The 23,624-nt window shown below is 54.1% G+C and overlaps 1 protein-coding gene across 2 annotated transcripts; it reads right to left on the bottom strand.

Moving 5' to 3' along the window:
- Nucleotides 1–637: 637 nt before the first annotated feature.
- Nucleotides 638–23,301, bottom strand: PLEKHO2 (pleckstrin homology domain containing O2). 2 transcript variants are annotated; one of them, XM_047736421.1, is made up of 6 exons: nt 23,134–23,301; nt 16,826–16,975; nt 12,407–12,523; nt 7,533–7,637; nt 5,936–6,034; nt 638–3,641 (listed from the first exon to the last, which is right to left on the bottom strand). In XM_047736421.1, exons 1-6 carry the CDS (start codon nt 23,143–23,145, stop codon nt 2,631–2,633), a joined length of 1,494 nt encoding a protein of 497 aa, XP_047592377.1. In that variant the 5' UTR covers nt 23,146–23,301; the 3' UTR covers nt 638–2,630. The 2 variants fall into 2 exon arrangements, with proteins under 2 accessions (XP_047592377.1, XP_047592379.1); XM_047736423.1 differs by lacking the exon at nt 7,533–7,637.
- Nucleotides 23,302–23,624: the final 323 nt, after the last annotated feature.

The following is a 23,624-nucleotide window of genomic DNA, read 5'->3' as shown; positions in this document are numbered from 1 at the left end:
GCTGTGGAAACATTTCAGATTAAAGGAGACTAGAGAGACATGTATGTAATACTTAAGCCTACACTGAGGGAAAAATATAAATGAGATTATTGGGTCAAATGACAAAACTGGAATAAGATCAATAATAAGTACACCAATGTTAAATTTTCTCAAGTTGATAACTGTATTATGGTTACATGAAAAAATATACTTAGGAAATGCTCACTGAAGTATTTAGGGATAAGGGACCATGAAAATGAATTCCTCAGTGATTCAGAAAAAATATATATGTTAATGACAGAAAGCACTCAAAAGATAAGCCAATGGGTCTGATAACACATGGGTTTTCTTTGTACTATTCTTATTTTTGCAAATTTTGTTTGAAATAATTTCCAAATAGTCTCTAAAAATTTAAAAGTGTTCTTTATGACACTTAGCTCCCAGCTATAGAAACAGTGTAGGTGGGGGTGGGGAGGGGGTAAATTGGAGGGCCTGGCTGAGTTTAGCAAAGATGGGGCCCAGCCTATGGGAAGGGAGCCCTAGAATGAAACTTAAAAGACTGGTGATGCCACTGACCAGCCCCCGCCTGCCCTCTGCTTCCTTGAGGCCAGCTCTAGAGCTCATCCCCACACTAACAAACAGGCTTGCAGCAGAGAAGTTCCATAAAAAGGGATTTATTGCCAAACTTCAAGAAAGGCGCTTCATGACAGAAGACATGGAATGCCATCCTCCTCAAGGAGGCAGGCAAGGCAGCCCCTGTATATTCCCCATCCTTCTACCCCTCCCATTGAAGCTAGCTTTCCCCTTGGGGCCCAGGCCACCATGGCCTGGGGACTCCATAGGAACCAATGGCCTTAGGTCACTGAGATGGCTCCAGAGCTACTTGCTTAATCTGGTCACTTATCAGAGGAGGAAACTGAGGCTCTAGTCCCTGGAAACAGGTGACTTGGCTAAAGCCCCAGCCCAGGCTGCTGGTGGGGGGAAAGTTGTTGCCCAAGAGAAGACTGCAGGGGGCCATGTGACATGGGCACATGATGACATCCTTGCTCTCCTACTGAAGGCAGACGGATAGGCAGAATGTGGCATGGGAACCTAGTTTTGTCCATGGAGTGTAGTTTGAGGAGACCAGTGGGGCCTCGTGAGTCAGGACATTGCTGTTCACCTCCACCCTGCCTAGCGCAGGCTGCAGAGTAGACATCTGCCCCTCTTGATCCCTGGCCATTATCCTCAAGAACAAAGTAGAAGTACAGTAAAGAAGGCATTGACCTGCACTGGCAGGTCTCAGTGGGCACGACTGGTGATGGGGCAGTGGACAGAAAGGCCGGGGCATGCAGCTATGACCCTCCCTTCTCCTTTTTCAGTAAATAAAAGTGCACATGCAGAAACCCCCTGAACAGACCTGTCAGAAGCTGCTCCCACTCCCACAGGCCCCAGGGAGAGCGGCTGTGGCCCTCGGGGGGCTCTGCACCTACACAGAGACTGGATGGATCCCCAGAGCCAGGGACAACTGGGGGGGGGGGGTTGGGGGAAGGAGGTGGGACAGAGAGAGAGAGGCCCAGGCAAGCATGGACCAGGAAAGGGACAGAAGAAAATGCCCGTAAAACAAGGAAGTTCAGGAGGAGCAGTCCATCTGGGGCCTGAGCCAGAGGGGTAGGGGGAACAGGGAAAAGGGAAATTATTTCAGGCCCCAACATACCCCCATCAGCATTCAAACAAATGATTGGGATATTGGGCCTGTTTCGGTTGAGGTGGAACCAGAGACCCAGATATAAATCCCATCTGGGGAGGCACGGAAGTTGAGGTGGCTTCTCTTCTGAAGGTTGATTTATAATGAAGTATATACAGGATTTTCTGATGTTGACATTAGAGCCATTCTCGGGCTCACCTCTACAGGAATGTGCAAGGCTGGACACAGGCTGGTTCGGGGGTAGAGACTAGACTAGGAGACCCTTGAGTTCGTCCTCTACCCTGGAATCCTCCAATCATAGCTCACCAGAGGGGAAGGCCTGCAGAATGGGAAACAAGCCCAGAAAGGAGCCACACATCCACCGGCATTCTCACACAGCTGCCTCCCACCTGCTGGCACAGGCCCTAGCTGGATTCCAGGTCTCACTCAGCTGCGGGAAGAACCTCGAGCCTGGATGCAAGGCCTTGGCAGCTACTTCTAGTAGGTGTGTGGGGAGGGCTGCTTACAGCTCGGAGCTGCCTCGGCTAGAAGGCTCTCTGGCTAGAAGGCTCTCTGACCGGGAACATGTGCACATGGGAGCTGCAGGGGGGCTCAGCTGTGCTCTATTCAGAAGTCAGGAATGTAAACTACTGGGGGTGGGAAGCAGAGATGATGTCACCCCCAGAAACCCCAAGTGCCATGCTAAACCCCTGGGGCAGTTCAGAACAACCATGCAAGCAACCAAGTGTGTGCTCCCGGCCCAAGCCCAGAGCCTAGAGGCTGGGCCAGATAGTGGCCCTGGGTGGCACCTGGCTCCACTGGCCAGAGCAGGGTGGGAAGGATGCCAGGAATCTGCAGGTCCTGGCCATGCCCCCAACATGCCTAATGGCCCTTCTGCAGCCTGAGCAGAAGCATGTTTTTTGGCAGGGTTGGGCAGTGATGGACTGTGCAGACTAGGAGGGACCGTGCCCTGGCCCAGCAGGCCCTAGGGTGCACTTCTCCTGTAGATGGTCACCAGCTCCTTCCGCTTCTCCTGTAGCCCAGGTGCTTCCTGGCTCAGCTCTTCCAGATCTCTGATTTCCTGCAGGACTTGGGTGGCCTGCCTCAGCTGCTCCACAGCCTGACTGAGCAATGTCTCAGCACTTACGGGGGTCGGCTCACTGTCCAGCACCTTGTTCAGCAGCTTCTCTGTCTGTTCTGAGGCCACCTTCACCTCCAGCTGGGCCCGATACAGCCGTTCTCCAGGTTGCCGTGGGCGCCGCCGGCCTTCCCCAAGAAGGTCCCCCAAGGAAGAACAGCGGGTATGGAAATGAGGTGGCATGTCCCAGCGGGGCAGTGCTGTGGGTGTTGTTGCATCCTCTGGTGTCGTTTCTGAGATGCCTGAGGCCGGGGGTGGCATGATGGGCTTGGGACTGTCATCCATGCCATTCACTGAAATCTCTACTGGGTCTGGGGCAGAGGTCTCAGAGGCCTCAGGACTCTGGGCTGGCCCAGAAGCCTCCATCCTACTCATGGAGGCTCTCAGTTTCTCTGATAAGATCTTGGGTGGGGGTGTAGGGGGCTTCCCACCCTCCTTGGGCACAACTTCAGGAGTCTCAGAGCAGGGAACCTGGATTTCTGTACTCTCAAAGTCAGGGGGATCTTTGGGGTTGGCGTTCTCCCAGCTCACTTTCAGTTTGTCAGGCAGAACCCTGTTGGGGGGCTGCTCAGAGCCACTGTCCTGCTCTGGAGTCTCTGAGTCCTCTTGGCTCCCAGGGTGGGACTCACAGCTTTCTGAGACAGGGGAAGGGGCTCCCTCCCCAGCAGGGGTCTCCATGCTGTCACCAAGGCTGGTCGTTTCAGGTGCTGGGGAAGGCTTGGTAGGAGGCATAGGGGGCTTGAGTATCTCCCGGGGCTGGGCTGCACTGACATCATTGCTGGGGGCAAACACCGGTGGCCCACTATCTGGAACTTCGAGGTCCAGGCGCAAAAGCCCATCAGAAGCTGCGTTGGCTACCTGGTAGGGGACAGTATATGGGTGTCATCTTGGGTAACTGGCATTTGGGTCAGATGTGTCCACCCATAAGGGTACTCAAGCCCTCCCATCCAGGCTGCCCAGGTCCCCAGCCCCCACTCTCTGCTTCCAAGGCCACATGATTAGAAGCTAAATTGAGTCTTGATGAATCCTCTCCTCTCCCTCACTTGCACAGAACTCCCTGTTTTGGAATCACAAGCCAGGAAGTCAGAGCCTAGTCCTCTTGGTGCCCCAGCCTGTGAAAGAGACTGCTTTACAGTGACAACTGCATTGGCCTGGGCAGCAGGGGACATGGTTCCAGCTCTGTTTCTGATCTCTTTCTGGCTATCTGGCCTTGGGAGGATCCCGTCTGTGCAACCATTCACTCAGCGGGGCGATGGGACCAGGACTCAAACATGGTCTTCTGAGTTGTCTCGAGCCCACTCATTTCTGCCTCCCCTCCCTGGAGACTGCTCTCTGATCTGCCAGCCTCACAGCCAGCCCTCCAGCCCAGATTTCTGCAGCCAGTGCCTACTCTCCTCATGCTGTCAGATGTGGTCCCAAACCACAGTTGACCGCCACAGGAGGACAGCTGCACCAAGAAGCAGCTGCCCCCTCACCTTACCCCAGGGACCCACAGGGACACCCAGCAGCCCCCCGGTGATGGAGACCCTCCCAGGGAGCCTCAGAGGCCCTGGAGCAGGGCTGGGCAAGAGGCCTCTCCCAGGGTCCCTCGTGGTGGGGGTCTTGGCTGGGACCCCCACTCTCTTCTACCATGCACACAGGTGATCTGGCCAACACATATGCTCGCTCAGTCACTGGGACATGAGTCCCTCCCTGAATTCTTCTCAGAGGGTCTCTCCCTCCAAGGCCAGCCCTCCCCTAACACCTAGCCCACCCCCTCAGGCATTTCCTTTCTCTCTGGCTATGTCAGTCTTTCCTTCTGCAGGCTTTATTCCCTCCGCTGACAGGCATGAACAGGCTGTCTCATTTCAGAAACAAACTCTCCAATGACCTTGGCCCCTTCCCTTCTCTCTCCTCCCTACCATGGTCCCCTTCCCTCTGGCACCCCCAGCCCTGTTCCCCTTGACAAACCTAAGCCAACTCCTCTTCTGAGAAAATTTATGCAGTAAATGTCACCACCTGCCCCTTTCCCCAGTCCTGCTTTTGTGATTTGTGGCTGCCAACCTGGCTGATAACCCCCATGTCCTGTGTCCTTCTTTCTCTATGGACTGCCATTTGCCTCTTTGGCTTCCTCTTCCTTGGCTATCTACTGCCTGGTCCCACTCCCCAAATGTAGCATTTGCTGAGGTTTTTTCCTGGCCTCCAAAATCTTTCCCCGCAACATCCACCCCCATCAGCAACACAACCCTCACCCTGCCTATAACTTCTCCCAGATTCTCTATTCCCAGGGCCTCCATTCACCCAGTTGGCAGGCTTGGGTCCACCTCTGGACCACCCTCCCCTCTGTCTGGTCTGCCTCCCCTAACCCTGTATTCAGTGGCAAGCCCAGATGGCTCCTGCTTCCCAGTGTCTCTCCCATTATGGCCTCTCTTTTCATCCCCTCCTGGGGTCCGGAGGGCCCACCTCCTCCCTTTTCTTGGCTCCTTGCCTTTCCCTCCCTCAACCCAACCCAACTGCACCCTGGGCCTCAACTGATCTCTAGAATGTATTCTCCTGTGCATTCTATTCCCAGTTCCAGCATTCAAGGCCTCTACAATTTCCTACCCTCAACCCACCTTCCCAGACTCATCAACCCATCAGAAGAACTCAGTATACCCCAAACTCTCCTACCTCATCTCAGGTCATTCCCTTGGCCAGGGGGCTCCCTCACATCAAGTGTGCCAACTGAAACCCTTCCTATCCTCCAAGGGTTGGCTCAAGTGCCAGTGGGCCCTCCATGGTCTCTTCTGCTTGGAGAGCCCTCCCGTCTCTCAGAGCCCTCCTCTGTACAGAAGTCAGACACAACTCTGCTTGGAGCAGTCTGCAGGCAGGTCTTTTCTCTAGGTGGAAGCTGAACTCTGAGAGGCAGGGCCTAGCCTCAGGATCTCAGTTTCCCTCAGGTACTGACTCTGGATAAGGCCAGTGTGTAGACTCAACAAGCATAGCAGGCATCTCTCCTCCTCAAGCACATATAACACACGAGCTTCCACACACAGACACCCTGCATACCACTCAGGAAGCCCCAACTCCAAGAGTCCTCAGGTAAAAAGGTGGCCCGAGCTTGGCTGCCACCTTAAGGAGCTGGGATCCCCGGCTCAACTGATCTCCGACCTAAGCTGGGGGCAAAGTCTTACCTCCTTTAGGTGGACTCTTGTAGGTGGCCGGCGCCGCTGGCCCCCACGCACCCGGTCCCGTGTCACGTGCTCCAGGGCACAGCTCTTGTCCACTTTCACCTGAGAAGAAGGAATAAGGTCAGTGCCCGGCAGGGAGAGGAAGAAATGCCCAGGCCCATCTCAGAGGCAGGGTCTACACCATCATCTTCCTTTTAGAGGGCACAGCCCCACCACTGGCCCTCTCTTTGAGGCATTTCCCTGTGTCTGGACTTTGCTTTTCTTCCTGTTGCTACACTGCCTTTGTCATCTCTCAGCAGTTGGAGGCTCTTCCTCTCTGCCTCAGTCTTCCTGCCTGGATCTGGGCTACCAGCCCTTGCCCTTCAGTTTACTGCAAATACATACAAGCAGCCCTGAGGCTGCTGTTGTGCTCAGCTGGGGGAGCGGGGAGAAGGCCCATGATCCCTGGTGCCTGGCTTCCAGAAAATGGTCCCTGTCACTCTCCCAGGTCCTTGGAAAAGCAAAAAGCCCAGGAAAGAGCAGGGCCTCTGCCCCTTTGGGCCAGGGTGTCGAGAGGATAGCATATACTCTCTGATGGTAAGGAAAGACAGTCAGGAATAGCTGGGAACCCAGAGTAAGTAAGATTTGCATGGGAAATCCAGAAGCTAAACCCCGGTGCAGCTTGTCCTTGATGGGGAATGTGGCTAAGATTCTTTAACCCTTAAGTCAGGCTCAAAGTCAGACCCACCCTGGGTGGGGGGCGGGGGCAAAGTTCAACAGTCTGTTCCTGACTGCTCCAAGTCTGTGGGCTGACAGACAGCTGTTTCAGTGGCCCCCAACATCTATATGTCCCATCACCCCTCACCCACGGAAAGGGAATATTTTCTCCAGCTAGTAAAGAGCTGAGCATAAGGGAGTCTCATAAAACATGACATAGGAGTCATGGCTGTGAATCAGGAGACCTAGGTGTTAAGAGGGACTTGCCTGGGAAGATTCCTTCCCTCAGGTCTTAGTCTTCTGCAATCCAAGGGCTCAGATTAGGTGGCCCCCAGGTCCATTTTAACCCAAATAGCTGTGAATCCATGATGTCAAAGACAAATCCTCCCTAGGAGATCTGGGCCCATGGGATACCCTGCCTACTGAAAGCCTGATCATAGCCACTGTTGCCACAGATCACACTACAGTACGGGGGGCTGGCTGGTCATTGCCGACAGATGGGGAAGCCCAAGGCCAGAGCCAGCCTGGCCTAGACTTGACTGAAAGCTCTCAGCTCAGCATCCCCAAGACCTCTCCGGGCTGGGCCCACCAGCTGTTTTCAGCTAAGGCTGGGTTGGAAAGGCTGAAGGGCTGCCACTAGTTAAATTCTACTCTATCAGTTACTCACTTTTTAATTTAAAACAAATTACTTAATTTATTGACACCTCAGTTTCTTCATCCTTAAAATGGGTACACTACTCTGAGAGGTGTTGTGAATATTAAGTGAGGTAACAATAGCAGATGTCCAGTGTTTGCAGCAATGACATAATCAAGAGGTTGTCTGAGGTGGGGCAGGCAGAATCCTCTCTGAGATCACACATGGTGGGAAAGTGGACATAGAGTCATCCACAGGACTGTATCGCACCTCATCAAAAGCCTTGTTCTTGCCTCGGTTGATCCCTTCATTGAGGGCTTTGATCCAGGATTCCTTCTCCTCCCCACTGGTTGCTTGAAATTTGATGTCGCTGACCTGCAGGGAGCATGGATGGAGTGGATGGCAGACGTTTAACAGAATTTATATTTGGGGTCTTAAGGAAGCCTCCCATCCCAGATCCCAAAGTCTGCCCTGGCACAGCTGGCCAGGAGCAAACTGAAATGACCCCCATAACAGGTCTGACATGGGGCTTTGGGGGTGGGGCACAGATCCAGCAGAGAAGGGGCTTGTTCTCAGCATGATGCTGTCAGAGATCTAGATTGGAATCCACCTTGCCCTGTGGAAAGAGCCAACATCAGGTCTTACTCCATTTAAGTTCCCCAGACCAGCTGTCTGTTTTTTCCATAAAGTAGGAATTGTCCTGATGTTCCTCCACACCAGGTTGAGTATAGTGACAGAGGTGACAGGTATGAAGGGTGTCCATCAGTGAAGACCCCCTAGAACCAGGGCCACATGCAGCTCCCCAGGGGCCCCCCAATTCAGCCCTGGCCAAGTGAAAAAAATCCCAGGGTCTCCTTTCTGCCCTTAAATCATAGATTATACAAGAGAAAGGGCACCGGGGTTCAATTCCAACCCTGTCATTGTACAGATAAGGAAACAGAGGCTTACAGATGGGATGGGACTTGGCCAAGGTGACCTAAAGTAATCCCATGTCTCCTGAGTCCACCCCACCCCACCCCAGGGGTCCCTTTTCATCTCAGGCAGGAGCTCCGAGCTCATACATTAGAATCAGAGAGACACCTGGCTGGCTCAGTTAGTGGAGCATGAGGCTCTTGATCTCAGGGTTGTGAGGTGTTGGTGGTGGTGGTTGTTTTTTTTTTAGGATTTTATTTATTTTTTTTTTTAGGATTTTATTTATTTGAGAGAGAGTGTGTGTGTGCACAAGCAGAGGGAGGGGCAGGCAGAGAGAGAAGCAGGCTCCCCGCTAAGCAAGGAGCCGGATATAGAACTCAATCCCAGGACCCTGGGATTATGACCTGAGCCAAAGGCAAACGCCTAACTGCCTGAGCCACCAGGCGTCCCTCAGGGTTGTGAGTTTGAGCCCCACATTGGTGTAGAGATTACTTAAAAAAAGAAATTTAAATCTTGGGAAAAAAGAAGCATCAGAAGGCAGCTCAGAGAGCCCCCTCCCTGTCTGGCTCCAAGGTCAGACAGGAAATATAAAAGTAGCAAAGCCACACACACTAAGGGGCCACTTTGCACACTAGGGCCTCTGAATTGGACAGAACACCACCTACAGCTGGCTGACCTTAAGCCTCAGTTCCCTCATCTATAAAAGGTCAAGACCGCCACAACCTGCCTCATGGAGCTGTAAAGATCAACTGTGTATCTCAGGTGTTGAATCTGGAGCTCGGCCAGAGTGAGTGCTCAGTAACAGGAGTTATCACCACTGCCTGCCTTCTGACAAAACAGTCCCAGTTTCCTAATCTGGACAAAGGGGTCATGCCTGCCCCAAAGCAATGCTGAGGGGATTAAACATAACTAAAGCCAGGGCCCTGCACACAGTAGGTATTCAGTAAACAGTTACTGAATGAATGAGCCAATAAATGAATGAACTGACCCACAGTTCCTTCCCTTGCCCCGTTTTTGGGCCACTGCCCACTCTGACCTCAAGATGCCCTAGTTCTTGGTCGGGAAGGCTGCCAGCCTACCCATCCCCCACCCTGGTGTTAGATAGCGCCTTCCCTCCCGCCACCCTCTAAGTTATGTAACACCACAGTTCGCCTGGCCCCCGCAGCATCCTCGTTATATAACTTCCTCCTGGCTGCCACCTCCTTCTCATGCAGGGCCCTGGGTCCCACCCACCTTCCCATGCCAGGCACAGCCAAATGCTCATTTGCATGACCAGGGTAAATTCGATCCTGGCAGCAGATCTGCAGTTAAGTCAGAAACCCCAGGGCACCTTGGCAACTGCCTCTTAGCCCAGCCATCAGGGCTACAGGGGGCTCAGGGAGGGACAGTGGCTACATCCAGGCTCTGCAAAGGCCCACCCAACCCTGCGACAGGGGCTGTCAGAAAGGCGGTCCAGGGCCAGCCCCTTGGAGCCCAACTGCTCCTCCTCCTCGCAGGCCCAGAGATGGTGGGGCGCCTGCATAGTGCAGGATTTAGCATTCCAGAAAGCTGCAGAGGCATATACTTGAACTCAGCCACAGATGGAGCAAGAGCAGGGCAGAGAAAGAGCACTGGCCTGGGAGTCAAGCTAAAAGTGTTCTAGTCCCACCAACCCACAATGCACAGGCCTGTGCACTACTCAAGGCCTCAGTGGGACAAGATCAGAACCACTGTGCCCAACCCAAGCTGCAGTCCTTCCCTACCGGCCAGCCCACGTGAAAAAGGCTCGGGGATTGGCAGGGGGTCAGCCTCTGTTCTCTTCTCCTCTGTGAGGGAGAAGGCCTTAGGAAGACCTACACACTAGCCAAAGGGATCCCCTGGGAGACAGAATATGTGGTTAAATCGGACCCAGTCCCACTCTGAAGAACCTTGTTATCCTGGCTCTATGAGTCAGGCATCCCACAAGGGGGACCAGAATGGGCACAACTTGAATACCAAGAAGTTATTCCTCCTGCCCCACCCCTGGCCCTGTGTCCCAAAGAGCCACAGGCTGCACAGGTCCTTCTCAAGTGCTTCCAAGAAGCCCCAGGGCCACAGGAGCTGCTAGGAGTTGCACAGCTAACAGGACCAGCCACAGAATAGGCCTACATGACCTGGGAAAGAGGGGAGGATAAAATGACAGGAAAAAAGTGGGAGGGGGAGATAGGCAGCAGGAAAGAGGAACGGGCCAAGCTGGCCGAGACCAGCAGGGCAGCAAGGCCCAGCTAGGCCACCCTGCTTCCTGGCAGCATCTGCCTGTGACCTCATGGCAAGGGCGTGGGGAGGGGATGGGAGGCAGGGGGAGAGGGACATGCAAGACACTGGAGTCTTTGTTTATTTGATTAGAGGGGGAAAAAAAGGCAGCCTCAGGACCAGACTGCCAGGGTCATGTGACCTCCCGGCCAGCCGGCTGCCTCACTGAGGATGGGGAACACCCAGGGTGATAGGAAAAGGAGCGTGAGAGGACACGGAGAACATGGTGCTCTGGGCAGTGCACTATCTGATTTCTGGAGAGCCCTCCTCTCTGTAGTTTCTCAGGTGGTGAGAACCAGGGGAGTGGAACCAGATGTACTGTCCTCCCACGATCCTGCAGCCCCCACTACTTGCTCCATAGCCCCATCTCCCCGACTTATCATCCTGTTCCCAGAGTCACCTAGAGCCAACCTGAACTCTTAACAGGATTGGGGGGTGGAAAGCAGGGTGTTGGCCAAAGAGCTAAGAATGCAGCTGCACAAACAGGCCCCTCTGAGGGTGATGGGCCACCCTGAGCTGGGCCCAACCCACCTAAGCCCACCATCAGCTGATTGTTAAAGCTGGGTAAAGGAGGCGGCCCACACAACAGCACTGACAGAGGACAGACAAGCACAGCCCTAGCCCCCCACATCCACAGAAGCTCATTCAGAGACATACAAAGACCCAGACAGACCCATGGTCAGGTGAACACTCACCTGCATATAAAGATACACACACACACACACACACACACAACCCTCCACACATAACGTGCTCTGCATGCCACTCACACACAACAATGCCTGCTCAGAGAGGAAAGTAGGTCTCCAGAACAGGGAGAGGGCTAACAGGACTGAGAGACCAAAATATGGTTCTCCTTTTCCTAAGGGCCCTAAGCAGCAGATGTCAAGTGAAACCAGGGTCCAGCCCCATGAACTGTCACAGCACCATAAACCTGGACTCATACCCCAATTCCCAGAGCTCCACAGATGCCTCTGTGTCCCACCCCCCTCGGAGCTAGACAAAGGGTTAGTGAGTAACACATCACAGCCTCCTCCAGGGCCCAGAGCCCTGGGGATCTGAGGACTTAGGCTCCTAGCCCTTAAAGCTGGGGGAGAACAGAATGGCCTCCAGCAGACCCAGACCAGATGCTCCCAACCCCCAGCCTCTGTGACTCAGCCTCACTCTGTGAGGCTCCGTATGACGTGCAGGGGTTGGGGTGAGGCGTGGCCCAGCTGCAGATGGGCGCGAGCTGGAGAGGTGCTGTACACGCCAGCCTCAAATGTGAACTCCCTCCTGACATCTGTGAAACTATACCATGCATCAACACCCACCCAGACTCCCTGCCAGAGAAATGTGGTGCAAACAGAAAACCTCATCTGCACACACAGCGCGTCCCAGGGGAAGAACTGCCCAGGCAAGAGACCTTCTCCAGCTTTAGCCAAGAAATGGAAAGTGCAAAGGGAGGCAAGGTGGGGGGCTGCAGGTCTCTGAGCACTGAGTCCAAGATGGAGCAGGAGGGGTGGCCCACCCACGAAGGCCTGAGATGAAGTGGAGGTCACAGCCTGCCCTCTGCCCCAGACAGCATCAGGGTACTGCAGGCCTGGCGAGCTGAAGGCCTCATTCCCCAGTTTTCCTGTCTCAGCTCTGAGCCTCATGTGTCCAGGGTGTGGGAGCAGGCCAAGGGCCCCACCTCCAACTACAGCCTGGGAAGGAGGCCCCAGAGCCTGGAAGGGGAGAGGGGATCAGATATCTCAGAAGTGCCCTAAATGCATCAACCAGGGGCTGGGGAGACTCTGGGCCAAAATGAGTAAAAGGTCCAACCTGTGGCAGACCCTGGGTTTGAGCCTCAGCCACACTCCAGAGACCCTCCAGAGGCTATATCCAGGGGCCTGGCCTGCCTTAGAGAGCCTTCCGGGGGTGATCTTCCCAAACCTACCCTGGCCTGAACAGAGGTCAGGCAGCAGTGGGCATAGCCCTACCTTGTTCCCCGGGGATCGCTGCAGGATAAAGCGGTGTTTCCGCTTGAGGAGGGCACGAAGGTCCTGGCACTTCTCGTAGCTGCCCAGCTCCACTGTCTCCACACACTTCTGCTCATCCTAGGGAGGGAGGTAGAGAAGACATGAATCAATGAGAGCCAGACACATCCAGACCCTCAAACACCCAGGCTCCACCTCAGACCCTGATCCCAGTCAGTGAGGGCATCACGCGGTCAAAAGGCAACCTTGGGCTGCCAGTCAATCACCAAGATGTGGTATTTGGACCCCAGCAAGTAGGTAGTGTTCAGCCTGTGCTGACTGGAAGGGTGCCCTCAAGGCTCAGCATCCACATGAGATACAGGGCACCCAGGCTGGAGGTGGGCAGCAAGGCTGACTCAAATGCCTAAGGCCAAAGGAAGAGACAGCAGAAGCTGGAGAGACTTTGGAAAGGACACCTGGGGATCCATGCAGGCCCAGAGGTCACACAGAGAACTGTGGAAGAGATAGCCTAGAAGAGGGAACAGGATGTCACAAAATGAGAAAAAAGGAAAAAAAAGAAAAAAAGAAAAAGCCTTCCAGGCAGAGCCACAGAGGGAAATGTGAACTAGGCACATTTGAGCTGCACACCCTGCCTTTACCACAATGATCCTGAACTGACTTCCCCACTTGGCATCTTCCTCCGATGACCTGTGGCTAGGTGGGGAGGCCACTTTCCATGGCCTGCAAAATGGAGAGGGCAAGAGTTCCTTCAAAAGCAATCCCCTCCACGAACCTGCCATCCTGAAGCCTCATCACTAAAAAGACAGTGGGCAGCCTCTTCTAGGCCACCCCTAGACAGTGGCTGGGCTGCACTCCTGCCCACCAGCCCTGGCACTGGTGTATTTTTCTCCATGGGGGCTCCACCTACCAGGTGCCTTTGATGCAAGCTGCCTGGGACCAGCTCCCCACCCAGGGGTAATCAGTTCCTTCCTCTTCCAGGGGAGACCCAGCTGGGACAGCTTCTCAGTGTGCTGCATTCTCACCCTTGAGCATCCGGGGAAGAAGAAGCAAACCCTGGAGGTGGGGGCTGAAGGGGAGAGCTGCCCAAGAGGCTGGCCAACAAGTTTAGGACATGCTTGTGCTTGGACATCACTCAGAGAGCCAGCAAGAGCACCCACCAGGGACCGCCTTGGTGCTCTGCAGTTTTTGGTGGAATATCTGAGAGGCAGTGGCTCAACTGTCTGCAGAGGAAATGCCCTGATTTCCCTTCATGATAATCTGCATATGTTAAGAAGCCCTGACACTTAGCAGGCACTTTTGCTTCTTTGATTCTCCTGAGTCTCCCAATCTTCATGAAAGCCTAGAAGCCCAGTATTTGCCTCACTATATACAGGAAGAGAATGAGAACTGGAGGCAACTGATTTGCCCAATGGGAACAGCCAAATGTAAGGGGCAGGGCCAAACGCAAAGCTACCTCCTGCCTCCCAGTCAGAGCTGTTTCTAGCACACCACTCCTTCCAGCCACAGTCAGAGGCTTGGTGATCAATACCTTAGCAACAGGTCACTGTGTCTCAGTGGTCCTCCAAGTGAGGCACGTGGCCCAGCAGCGGCATCACATGAGAACTAGTTAGAAATGCAAATTCTCAGGCCTCATTCCCACTGAATCATAACCACAGGAGAATGGGCCTAACAGTCTGATGACTAACAAGCACTTCAGGTGATTCTGCTGTATGTAGAAGTTTGAGAACCTCTGCTCTACTCCAGAGCTTCTCAACCACAATAGCACCTGGGAGCTTTAAAACCCCCAATGCCCAGGCAACATCTCCGACCAATTTCATCAGGACCTCTGGGGGTTGGAGCCCAGGCATCTGTACTTTTCAAGAGATGACTGTATAGCCAAGGGCGATAACCATTGACCTGCTCTCTGTTTGGGCTGTCTGGGGAAGGGGAACAGATAGATGGCCAGGGTGACCAGATCTTTCCCATCCAGGTTCAGTGAAGTGTCTTTTTTCATTTTTGCTTCCAAGCATCTCTTTCCAACCCCTAGTTTCCAAGCCTTTCCAAGTTCCTCTACTCCACACAGGGCTAGTAATATCCACCTGCTCCAGGAAGCCTCCTGCCACACCCCCACATCTGAGCCCTGGTGCTCTCCCTCTTCTGAGGTCTCCCATCCACAGAGCACCTGCCAGGCACAGGCACTATATGAGGCACTAGGGCCACCCTGCCATGGGGAAGAGCAGTCCTAACTCCCTGCTGGGCATCTCTGTCTACCCTGGGGTGCATATGTGTCTGGTTACCTCTACAGCAGGTAACCAGAGGTAACCTATGAAAGGCCGCCCACAAGAGGGACACATATCGGATTAGTTTGCTGGACTGAATGCCTGACACAGGGTGAGACTCTGGTCTAGCAGGTCCCCTCCTACCTGCATCCAGAGAAAGAAGCTGCCTGGGGAAGGATGCCTGGTCCCAGAGAAAGCAGATCACCTGCCCCATGTGCACAGGCCTCCCTCAACTGGACAACTACAGGCCCAAACACACCCTCCTCTGTCTGGGAACAAAAAGTCAGTCCATCCCCACCACCCGGCTCTCGCCAGGGTTTCCTGACCTGGGTCTCCTCTCCACCCAAAACGCTGAATCATCTGGCCCTTCTGCAGCTCAGAAAAACGGATAAACCAGCAGGCACTGGGTGGGGGCAGCATTTTTGGAATGTCAGCCTCACTGACAGTAAAGAAACAGCCAAGAGCCATTTGCACTCGCCTAGTTCCTGACATCAGAAAGAGGAATTGAACTCATAAGCATTTCTCAATTCCTGCTCCTGGGCCAACCTTCCCTACCCCCCAAGTGCGAAGTTCTTGAAATTGCACGGAGGTTTTTAATAGTGACTTTTAAGCCTGATTTAGAGGTTTCATGTTTATGGGATGTGAAATCCTTCCCACTTCCCAGTTGTGGCCAGATGTGGAGAGGGTGCCCAGGACAAGTCTGGCACTGCCTGACAGGCTGACAGCTTGGGGGCTTGTCATTCAACTCCTATGGCAGCTGGGACCGAAGGAAGCTGTGACAACTGCCTTTATTTATAAAAATATCCCCCTGCTGCAGCTACAGCACATCCTAATTTGGTAACAGCAGCAGTATAGAACATCTGGGGGACTGTCTGCACATTTCTTTCCCTTGCCCTCCTCCGGCTGCTTCTGACACCGCAACTCCATGAGCCCGGGGACTCAGGCAGGAAAGGCAAGGTGCTTCACAAAGGCAGTTCTCTAAACTGTTAGATCTGGTTGCCCAACCTTTCTTGGCCTGGGACAGTTATGAATTTGCCAAGATAACCGGAGGGATGCTGAGAAAAGATGGTGGGAAACAGGCAGGATCCCTCTTCCTCTGCCTCCAAGCCAGTCCTGCCCCATGTATTCCATCTGTCAAAGGCACGCAGGGATAGTCCATCTTCCGTGGATGGGCCTTCCCATGGCATCAAAACCAGGGCACAAACGACATCTACAAGTAAAAGCCACCTTTCCTCCTCAGATCTTCACCCACAGCTTTATTGACTCTTACTTAACACACAATTTTAACATCCTTGGTTGTTCAAGTTCCGAGCCTGCTGAGATGGGAAGGGGCACAAGCCTGACGTGGGCAGCTGTGAGGACTATGAGAGGCACACGGACGGCAGAGGTGGCAACTGGGGCTTGACGTTAAAGCAAAAAGAAAAGCTGAAAAGTACGGTCTGGCAGGATGGACTAGTCTAATAATTAAGTGACTTGGAGCTACCATGGAAAGACTCACTTTTAGTCCAACACCTTCTGTTGAAGAAGGTAGAGAATACTCAACATATTTTAGCCGATTTCCACCAAAAATAAGCTTTAGAGTTTGCTTGCCAGAATCTATGGGTGGAAGGAGCACTGGATTTGGTCTGGGTCCCAACTCCTTCATTCACTGAGATTCTGACGTCACTGGCCCCCTAGGGCTTCAGTGTCTTCCTCTGGGACATGATGACACTCTCACAGGACTACTACGAGCCTCATATGGGAGATACGGAAGAGTCCCACAATAAGCATGAGCGCAAAATTTTATTTCTATTCTCACTGCTGAATGGAACAAGCTTTAGCTTTCTGGAACATTCACTTATGTGGCATCTAGCTCAATGACAAGGAGTTACAGTATAGATGCACAGTGAGGAGACACACAGGTCCCTGTGCACTTAGACTTCAACAAGCCCCTCATCCAGGAGCCCTAGACTTGTACCTAGAGGTACTGTCCCCACACCACAGTGACCCAGAGAAGATCAGGCACTCCAAGGAGTCAGGTCTCAAACCAAATCCAGTTACACAGCATGTCAAGAGTGGAGCAGGTGTTCCAGTGCCAGTTCTGGGATCCTCCAGCTGGCCTGGGCTGCCATCCCTTTGCCCCCTCTCCCGGCACCCCCAACCACAGGGCCAGGGGGGTCTTTACCTCGTTCTCGTAGACCAGCAGCTGGGCCTGGCAGAGGAGCAGGTACCGGTCTTTCCAAAGCCCCAGGAGGCCACCACTGCTCTTCTTGATCCAGCCAGCCTTGTCTGCCCTCCGCGCTCCCTGAGGCTTCTCGCCCCCTTCCTTCACACCCTGTAAGATAGCACCAAGACATGCCATGAGGGCTGCTGCCATGGGGCCACACTGTCCAATGGCCTCAAGAGGGATGTGTCCCTCTGTTGGGTACCTCCTCATACCATCCCACATGAGTTTCCCCACAAACCCCAAGGCAGATACCCTTAGTCCAATGTCAGGAGAAACAGGAATAGGGGCACCTGGGCGGTTCAGTCGGTTAAACATCTGCCTTCAGCTCAGGTCATGATCTCAGGGTCCTGGGATCGAGCCCCGCGTGGGGCTCCCTGCTCAGTGGAGAGCCTGTTTCTCCCTCTCCCTCTGCCCCTCCCTCTGCTTGTCCGTGTTCTCTCTCTCTCTCAAATAAATAAAATCTTAAAAAGAACAGTAGCGACAACAATAATTGCAACAGGCACCTCAGTACTGAGGCACCAGATTATGTTTTATACACATCATCCCACTTAACCTATATTAACTACTCTCTGGGGTGGTAGCATCGTTATCCACAGGGCACAGGCAAACTGAAGCTCAGAGAGGAGATGACTTTCCAGAGTCACTCAGTGGGAGGGACAAATCCAGAATTCAAACCAGGTCTCTGACCCCATGTTCTTCCAGCTCCACCACTCTGCCTCTCATGGATTCATTCAACCAGTCAACAAACACTACACTGAGCACCTACGACGTCACGGGTGCTGACGTAAGCACCCGTAAGTGTAAGTAAGTAAGAGTAAGAAATAATGCATCTCTGTCCTCACAGAGCTGGCAATGCAGGGAAGGAGGAGTCGAACAAACATGAGACACAAATACATTAACAAGCATGAAACACTATGAAGGCTACAGTGAAGGCAGCATCCAGAAGAGGGGAGTAAGAGAGGACGGTGGGGGAGCTCGCTGAGGTCTGGGTGGCCCAGGAAGGCGTTCCAGGGGAGAGGACATTCAGGCAGGAGTGGAAGGATGGGAGGAAGCAGTCAGGTGGTGGTCATCTGCCTCTCCAACCCTGCCCTTCAAGAGTATCCATTCTGCAGGCCCCACCTCCTGCCCTTCAAGAGAACCCATTCTGCGGGCCCCACCTCATGCCCCAAAGCAGGAGGTCCTCTGCTCTTAGCACCAGCATAGGCCGGGACTTGAGGGTGGCCATCCATCTGGTAAGGGCTCCAAGGACTCTGCCTTCAACCACAGGCTGGTACAGGAGGTAAACCTGAGTCTTCTTCTCGGACATGGGCAGCCACCCTGGGGCTTCTAGGCCAACTGCTGACATCTCATGGCCCTTGATTATCTGCTTAGGTGGCCGGCCGTCAGGTGCATGCCTATCAGATGGGGTCATATTTACCTCTGGTCCCCAGCACCTAGCACTGTTCCTTTACACATAATGGGTGCTCAAGAAATATCTGTGAAAGAAAAATAAAAATACACCAAAATTTGCTAACCACTTTGCTTCGGTGACTGGTGCCCACAGCAGTGAGTGTGAAGGGGAGGGTAAAAGAGGGAAGGTCAAGAGGTGTCGAATCTAGAGGATGCTAGAAGGAAATTAGCACTGACTAATTTTGACTACTTTATAATTTACATAAAGTTCAAAAAAGGGGCCCCAGTTAAAAGGAGCATAACTCTCCCCAGGGATACCCTGTGGCCACAGCTGCTTTTGGAAGGACAAGCCTGGGCAGAAGTGTGCTGAGCTGTCAGGGGCTGGGCAGGGCACTGCCTCCTTGCTCTCTATCATGCCAGGGGAGCCCCAGCCTGGTTCTCACTGTGGCCCCACCCCTGTGAACTGCACACTCTGGTGGCTGAGAGTCAGCTTTGAAGCCCAAGTCACACAAACCCAAGGCAAGCCACTTAACCTCTCCAAGCCTTAGTTCTTCATCTGTGAAATGGAGATACACCAGAAGTTGCTAGGATTTTAACTCCACGAGGGCAAGGATTTTTGCTTTGTTTACTGCAATATCCCCAGTGCCTAGACAGCATCTGGCATTCAGTAGATGCTCAATAAATGTTTGTTGAATAAAGATATGGCATATAAAGTAGTGCCTAGAACACCCTAAACTTAGGAAATGGTAGCTGTCATTGTCATTGTTGTCAATGGCATCCCCTCTGGCTCTCAGGGACACTTTCCCTGGGCCTGGTTCAGAATTTAGGAGAAGGCCCTTCTGGGCTTAGCTGCTGGGCTTCAGTACCCCAGGATCTCCAGGAATGTGGGGTGCCCCTCATCATCTCTCCCTAACTTGTAGAAGGCAGGAAGAATGGGGAAGTCAGATGGTCCCAAATGGTCTTTCTGGATGGAGGAATGTGGAAGTGGGAGACTTGCTTACAGGCCAGTTAAGAGCCACCCACCCTGACCAAGGAAAGGGGGGACTTCAGCACCCTTTGATCCTTTCACATCCAATCATGCACCAACCCCAACGCCAGAGACCCTGTGTTCAGCCCCCACTAGCTATATGACCAGCAGGAGCCTCATCTCCCTCAGTGACCCCTGCAGGCTGGCGCAGGCCCAGGGCTAGAAGGGAAGAAATAGGAGATGGGAAACCCCACCCCATCTTTCACACCCCTCCATCAGCAACTACAGCACTGTTGGCCACTTCCTAGGACTGCAGACTCTCAGTCTCTCTCAAATGAAGCAGTAGGGACTGCAGAACACGAAGCTTCTGCCTGGTCTCCAATTGCTGAGTTCCAAGCTTGCCTCCTGCTTTTCAGGGGCCCATCCACCACCCCATGGGATTGCACACCCCTTTCTAAGTTCTCTCCCTCTGTGACCTCCACTGCCTGCCTCACCCGCTATCTGACATGTGAAAACTTCCTGTCAGCTGGAAGCTCCCAAGGGGCGAAACTAGACACTTGTGCCTTAACTGCTGTCCTCTCAGGGTGTAGTAGATAGAGCAGTGCCCAGTGAACACCATGACTGAGTCAGCTAAAGAAGCAAGTCCAGGGCCTTCAGGAATGGGTGGGAACAGGATGGGATTGAGGCGAGAAGTCACTTTGGGGATAGGGGGAGTGACAACTGAGGGGCTGGAGGTGGCACAAACCAAAGCCCAGGGAAGGGTCTTCTTGTCTAGAATCAGCCTCAGCAAGAGCCTCCCAAAAGCGAGGCCTGGCTGGAGGCCAGAGTCGTGCTTGCCTGCCACCCTCCACCCTGCCCCTCGGACACTCCCACTGGGGGGCCTGGCTATGCCCCAGTAAGTTTTAATAAATGGCCCCTCCCCTTGGCAGGGCTCACAGGGGAGGTTTTGTCTTGCTCAGCCCAGTTTCTCGGCCTCCTCTCCTCTTATTGATCAGCTGACCACTGTTCTTCCTGTTTCGCCCTCTCTTCCCACCCATTCTCACTCAGACCCTCCCCTACCCACTGTGAGCAGCTCCTGAGGCACCCCTAAGCACCAGCCTGGCTCCCTTTTGCCTGAGATGCGAGGCACTCTGGGTCATTCCTTTAAGAAAAGAAAAGGATGCCAGGGCACCCTAACCCTGTACACAGAAGGAAACAGGTGGAAAACCACAACCCAGGCCATGGTAGAGACGAGTAGAAGGAACCTGAACCTTGTTGGCACCTCACATCACAGGGAGCTTATGACCTTTGCCCTTGCCCTTTGCCTAAACCCAGTGATGTGCTGACCAGACCTGCTAAGAACCCACTGTGTCAGAAGATGGGATGGGGTAACCAGAGAGGAAGCACAGGCTCTGCCTGGAGGAAGCTTCCAGTCTGATGAGGTCAACATAGACCCTGTGCAGGGAAAGTCCTCAGTCTGGGGATGGGGAGGGCATTCCCCGCTTTTGGGAGAACACAGGACCTACCCCGAGGGAAACCTCAGCCCTAGCTCTCTGGTGGGGTAAGGGCTTGGGGTGAGTGTGGGAAGCCCTTGGAGAAGCTAAGGTTTTAGTAGGAGTGAGAAAAGAAAGAGGCATACACCTTGACCCAGAGGAGAAGGAAGGACACAAAGGATATCAAAGACCCTATACTCAACCCCTTCACTATTGAATGAGAAAGTATAGCCCAGAAAGGGCAAGAGATTAGCTCAAGGTCACAAAACCAGGACTGGGACAGGACACTGCCCTGCCTGTCTAGATGGATATGGGCAAATAGGCAGCCTGGAGCCACTAGAGGCTGAGCCAGGGAAAGGCATGACTATGAGAGGGAAGCAGGGAGTGGCAGGACCCCAGGGCAGAGATAGGAAAGAAAGCCTCAGTTTGGGGGTTTTAACCTTATTCCAGTGGCAGCAACAATATCCATGATATCTGCGGTTTTCAAAGCTTTTGCATGTATATCAATCACATCTGTGGATGGCCCACCTCCTTCATTTTATGGATGGGGAAACTGAGGCCCTGAGAACTCAAGTGGACAAATGCCCAGTGCCCAGACCTGCACTTCTTCACTAAGCCTCAGACTGATGAGGACTACCGAGCTATTGCACAGAGGAGGCCACTGAAGCCGAGGGGTCTTGGCACCAGGGCAGCTGGGACACAGGGAGAAAGCTCTGAGCTAGGCAGAGGGCTAAAAACAGACATGTGGGGTGATGAGGCCTGCCTGAGGTTATGGGGAAGAGCAGGTGACTATGATCTAAGAGGTTTTAGAGAAACAACGATGGGCACTGAGACCTACAGAAAAAAGAAATGATTAGAAGAAATGAGAGGATAAGAATTAGGGATGCCTAAGAGGAGGTAGGAGATAGGGAGCCCCTGGCTGCGTGGGGAGGAGGTAGGCAAGACCTTAGATGGCTCAGGTATGTGGGGGACTCCTGGCATTTGGGAGTCAGTAAGTAGCAATGCTAGAAACTCAGAACCAGAGGGAGTGCAGGGCTGGGCTGGCCACGAGACAAACCATCGGCCCAGGAGGCCCCAGGAGAACTTCCCTTAATTGGGGGCCAGAGCAGATCAGGAGATGGAGTAATCCTGTCCCACATCCTCTGGGAGAAGGGGAGGGGCCACAACCAGACAGTCCAACCCTCACACCAGGGGCCTGGAGTGGGGGAGGAGCAGCCCCACCCCTGTCAGCAAGAAACCACAGCAAATCATAGTGGCCTGACTTTGCCCCCTACTTCCACCCACTCTGAGAGAAGGGGACACAATCACACAACACAGGGGGAGGAGGCCAAACCCTATATTTTATAGAAGAGGAAATGCAGGCTGAGAGGGGAAGTGACTTATCTACCATCCCACAGAAATGCAGGGCCTGGCCTGGAGGAAACCCCAACAGACTGTGGCCCCAGGAAGTAGGGAGCTGGACACTGATGCGGACACAGACAGCCTGGTCCACCAAGGGCTCCCCAGCTGACCAGGGTTGCCCCAAGAATGAAGGTTTCATCTTTCCTCTCCACCCATGCTGGCAGACACCTACCCTTTCCTTGGGCTGGGAAGGGCAAGAGAGCTGAGACCCCCTCAGGGGACAAGAAGCAAAGTCCTTGAGACTCAGCAGATCCCGGCTCTAAAGTATTCATTCCACAGATACACATTAGGTGCTCACTGTGTGCTTCCATGATGGCGCTGCTGGGAGAGGTGTGTTTGTAAGTCAAGGGTAGGGGTCACTGAGTGCCTGGCTTACTCCAGACCAAGAGGGTCCTGAGGTGGAAGAAGAAAGCTCAAGGAGCATTGCTGGTCCAGTCTCCCAGCTGGCCAGAGAGTTGGCTCTCCCAAGGAGGTGGGGAAGGCAGTGGCCAGGATCAGTCCCTCTGCAGACCTGACTCCAGAGCAAGGGAGAGGGTATGGGAAAGAGGACTTATAAAGAGACTTATAAAGGGACCAACAGACACGGTCACAGCCTCAAGATTCCTTGAGACAGGGACTGTGAAACCCGCAGACTCCACCATACACACTCGGTCTACCTCCTCCGGATCAGACCTGGCCGGCACGGGGTGTCAACCGTAACCCCATTCGAGCCCAGTAACCCAAGCCACTTTCAGCGAGTCGTTAACTGACCAGAGCCTCAGTCTCTCCGTCAATCCAATGGGAACAATAACCACCGCGATGCCCACAGTTGGTGAGAGAAGACGAGATATCCAAGGAGGCTGGGTCCGCGAAGTGCGGGACGCAGAACCCTAGCCCCTGCTCCAGCTGCCTGGGGAGATGGGGGTGGGGTAGGGGTTAGGTATCGGGAGTACCGCGGGAGAGGGGCAGGTTGGAACAAGGGCCTGAGCCTGCGACCCCAACAAAAGTGAGAGTCTCGAAGACCCCAGCCCCGGCCTCCTTCCCGGCCCGGCCCTCACCTCCTCCTCCATCGCGAGTCCGCTGAAGTCCCGCAGCTCCGCTGCTCACTCCCCGCGCCGCACGGGATTCGCCACCTCCATCCACACCCGGCCGGGCGGCGGCTCTCTGCGTTCTGTCCCGCGGGCCGCCGGGGGCCCAAGAAACTTCGGGGGGGCGGGGTTGGGGGCGGGGAGAGGCTTCCGGGGGCCAAGGGGCGGGGCCCGGGGAAGGGAATTGCGGGGCTGGGAGGCCCGGGGCCGGGGCGGGAAACGGGGGGGCGGGGCCGGTGCTGGGGGCGGAGCCTGGGCGGGGCCGGGCGTAGGTTTGGGGACTGGACGGAGAAGCCGGAACGCAGGAAGGGGGCGGGACAGGGCGGAGAGAGGTTTCCCCGACCCGCCGAGGAAGAGGGACTGGGAGGGGACAGAGGATGCGGGGGACAGGGAGGAGGGAGGAGGAGGGGGCTTCCGGCCAGAGGCTGACGGGAGGGACGCGGGCGGGGCCCGAGGGCGGG

This window comes from Lutra lutra, chromosome 7 (assembly GCF_902655055.1).
Source record: "Lutra lutra chromosome 7, mLutLut1.2, whole genome shotgun sequence".
NCBI lineage: Eukaryota > Metazoa > Chordata > Mammalia > Carnivora > Mustelidae > Lutra > Lutra lutra.
The sequence above is the reverse complement of the archived record's forward strand: the minus strand, read 5'-3'. Positions and strand labels throughout refer to the sequence as shown.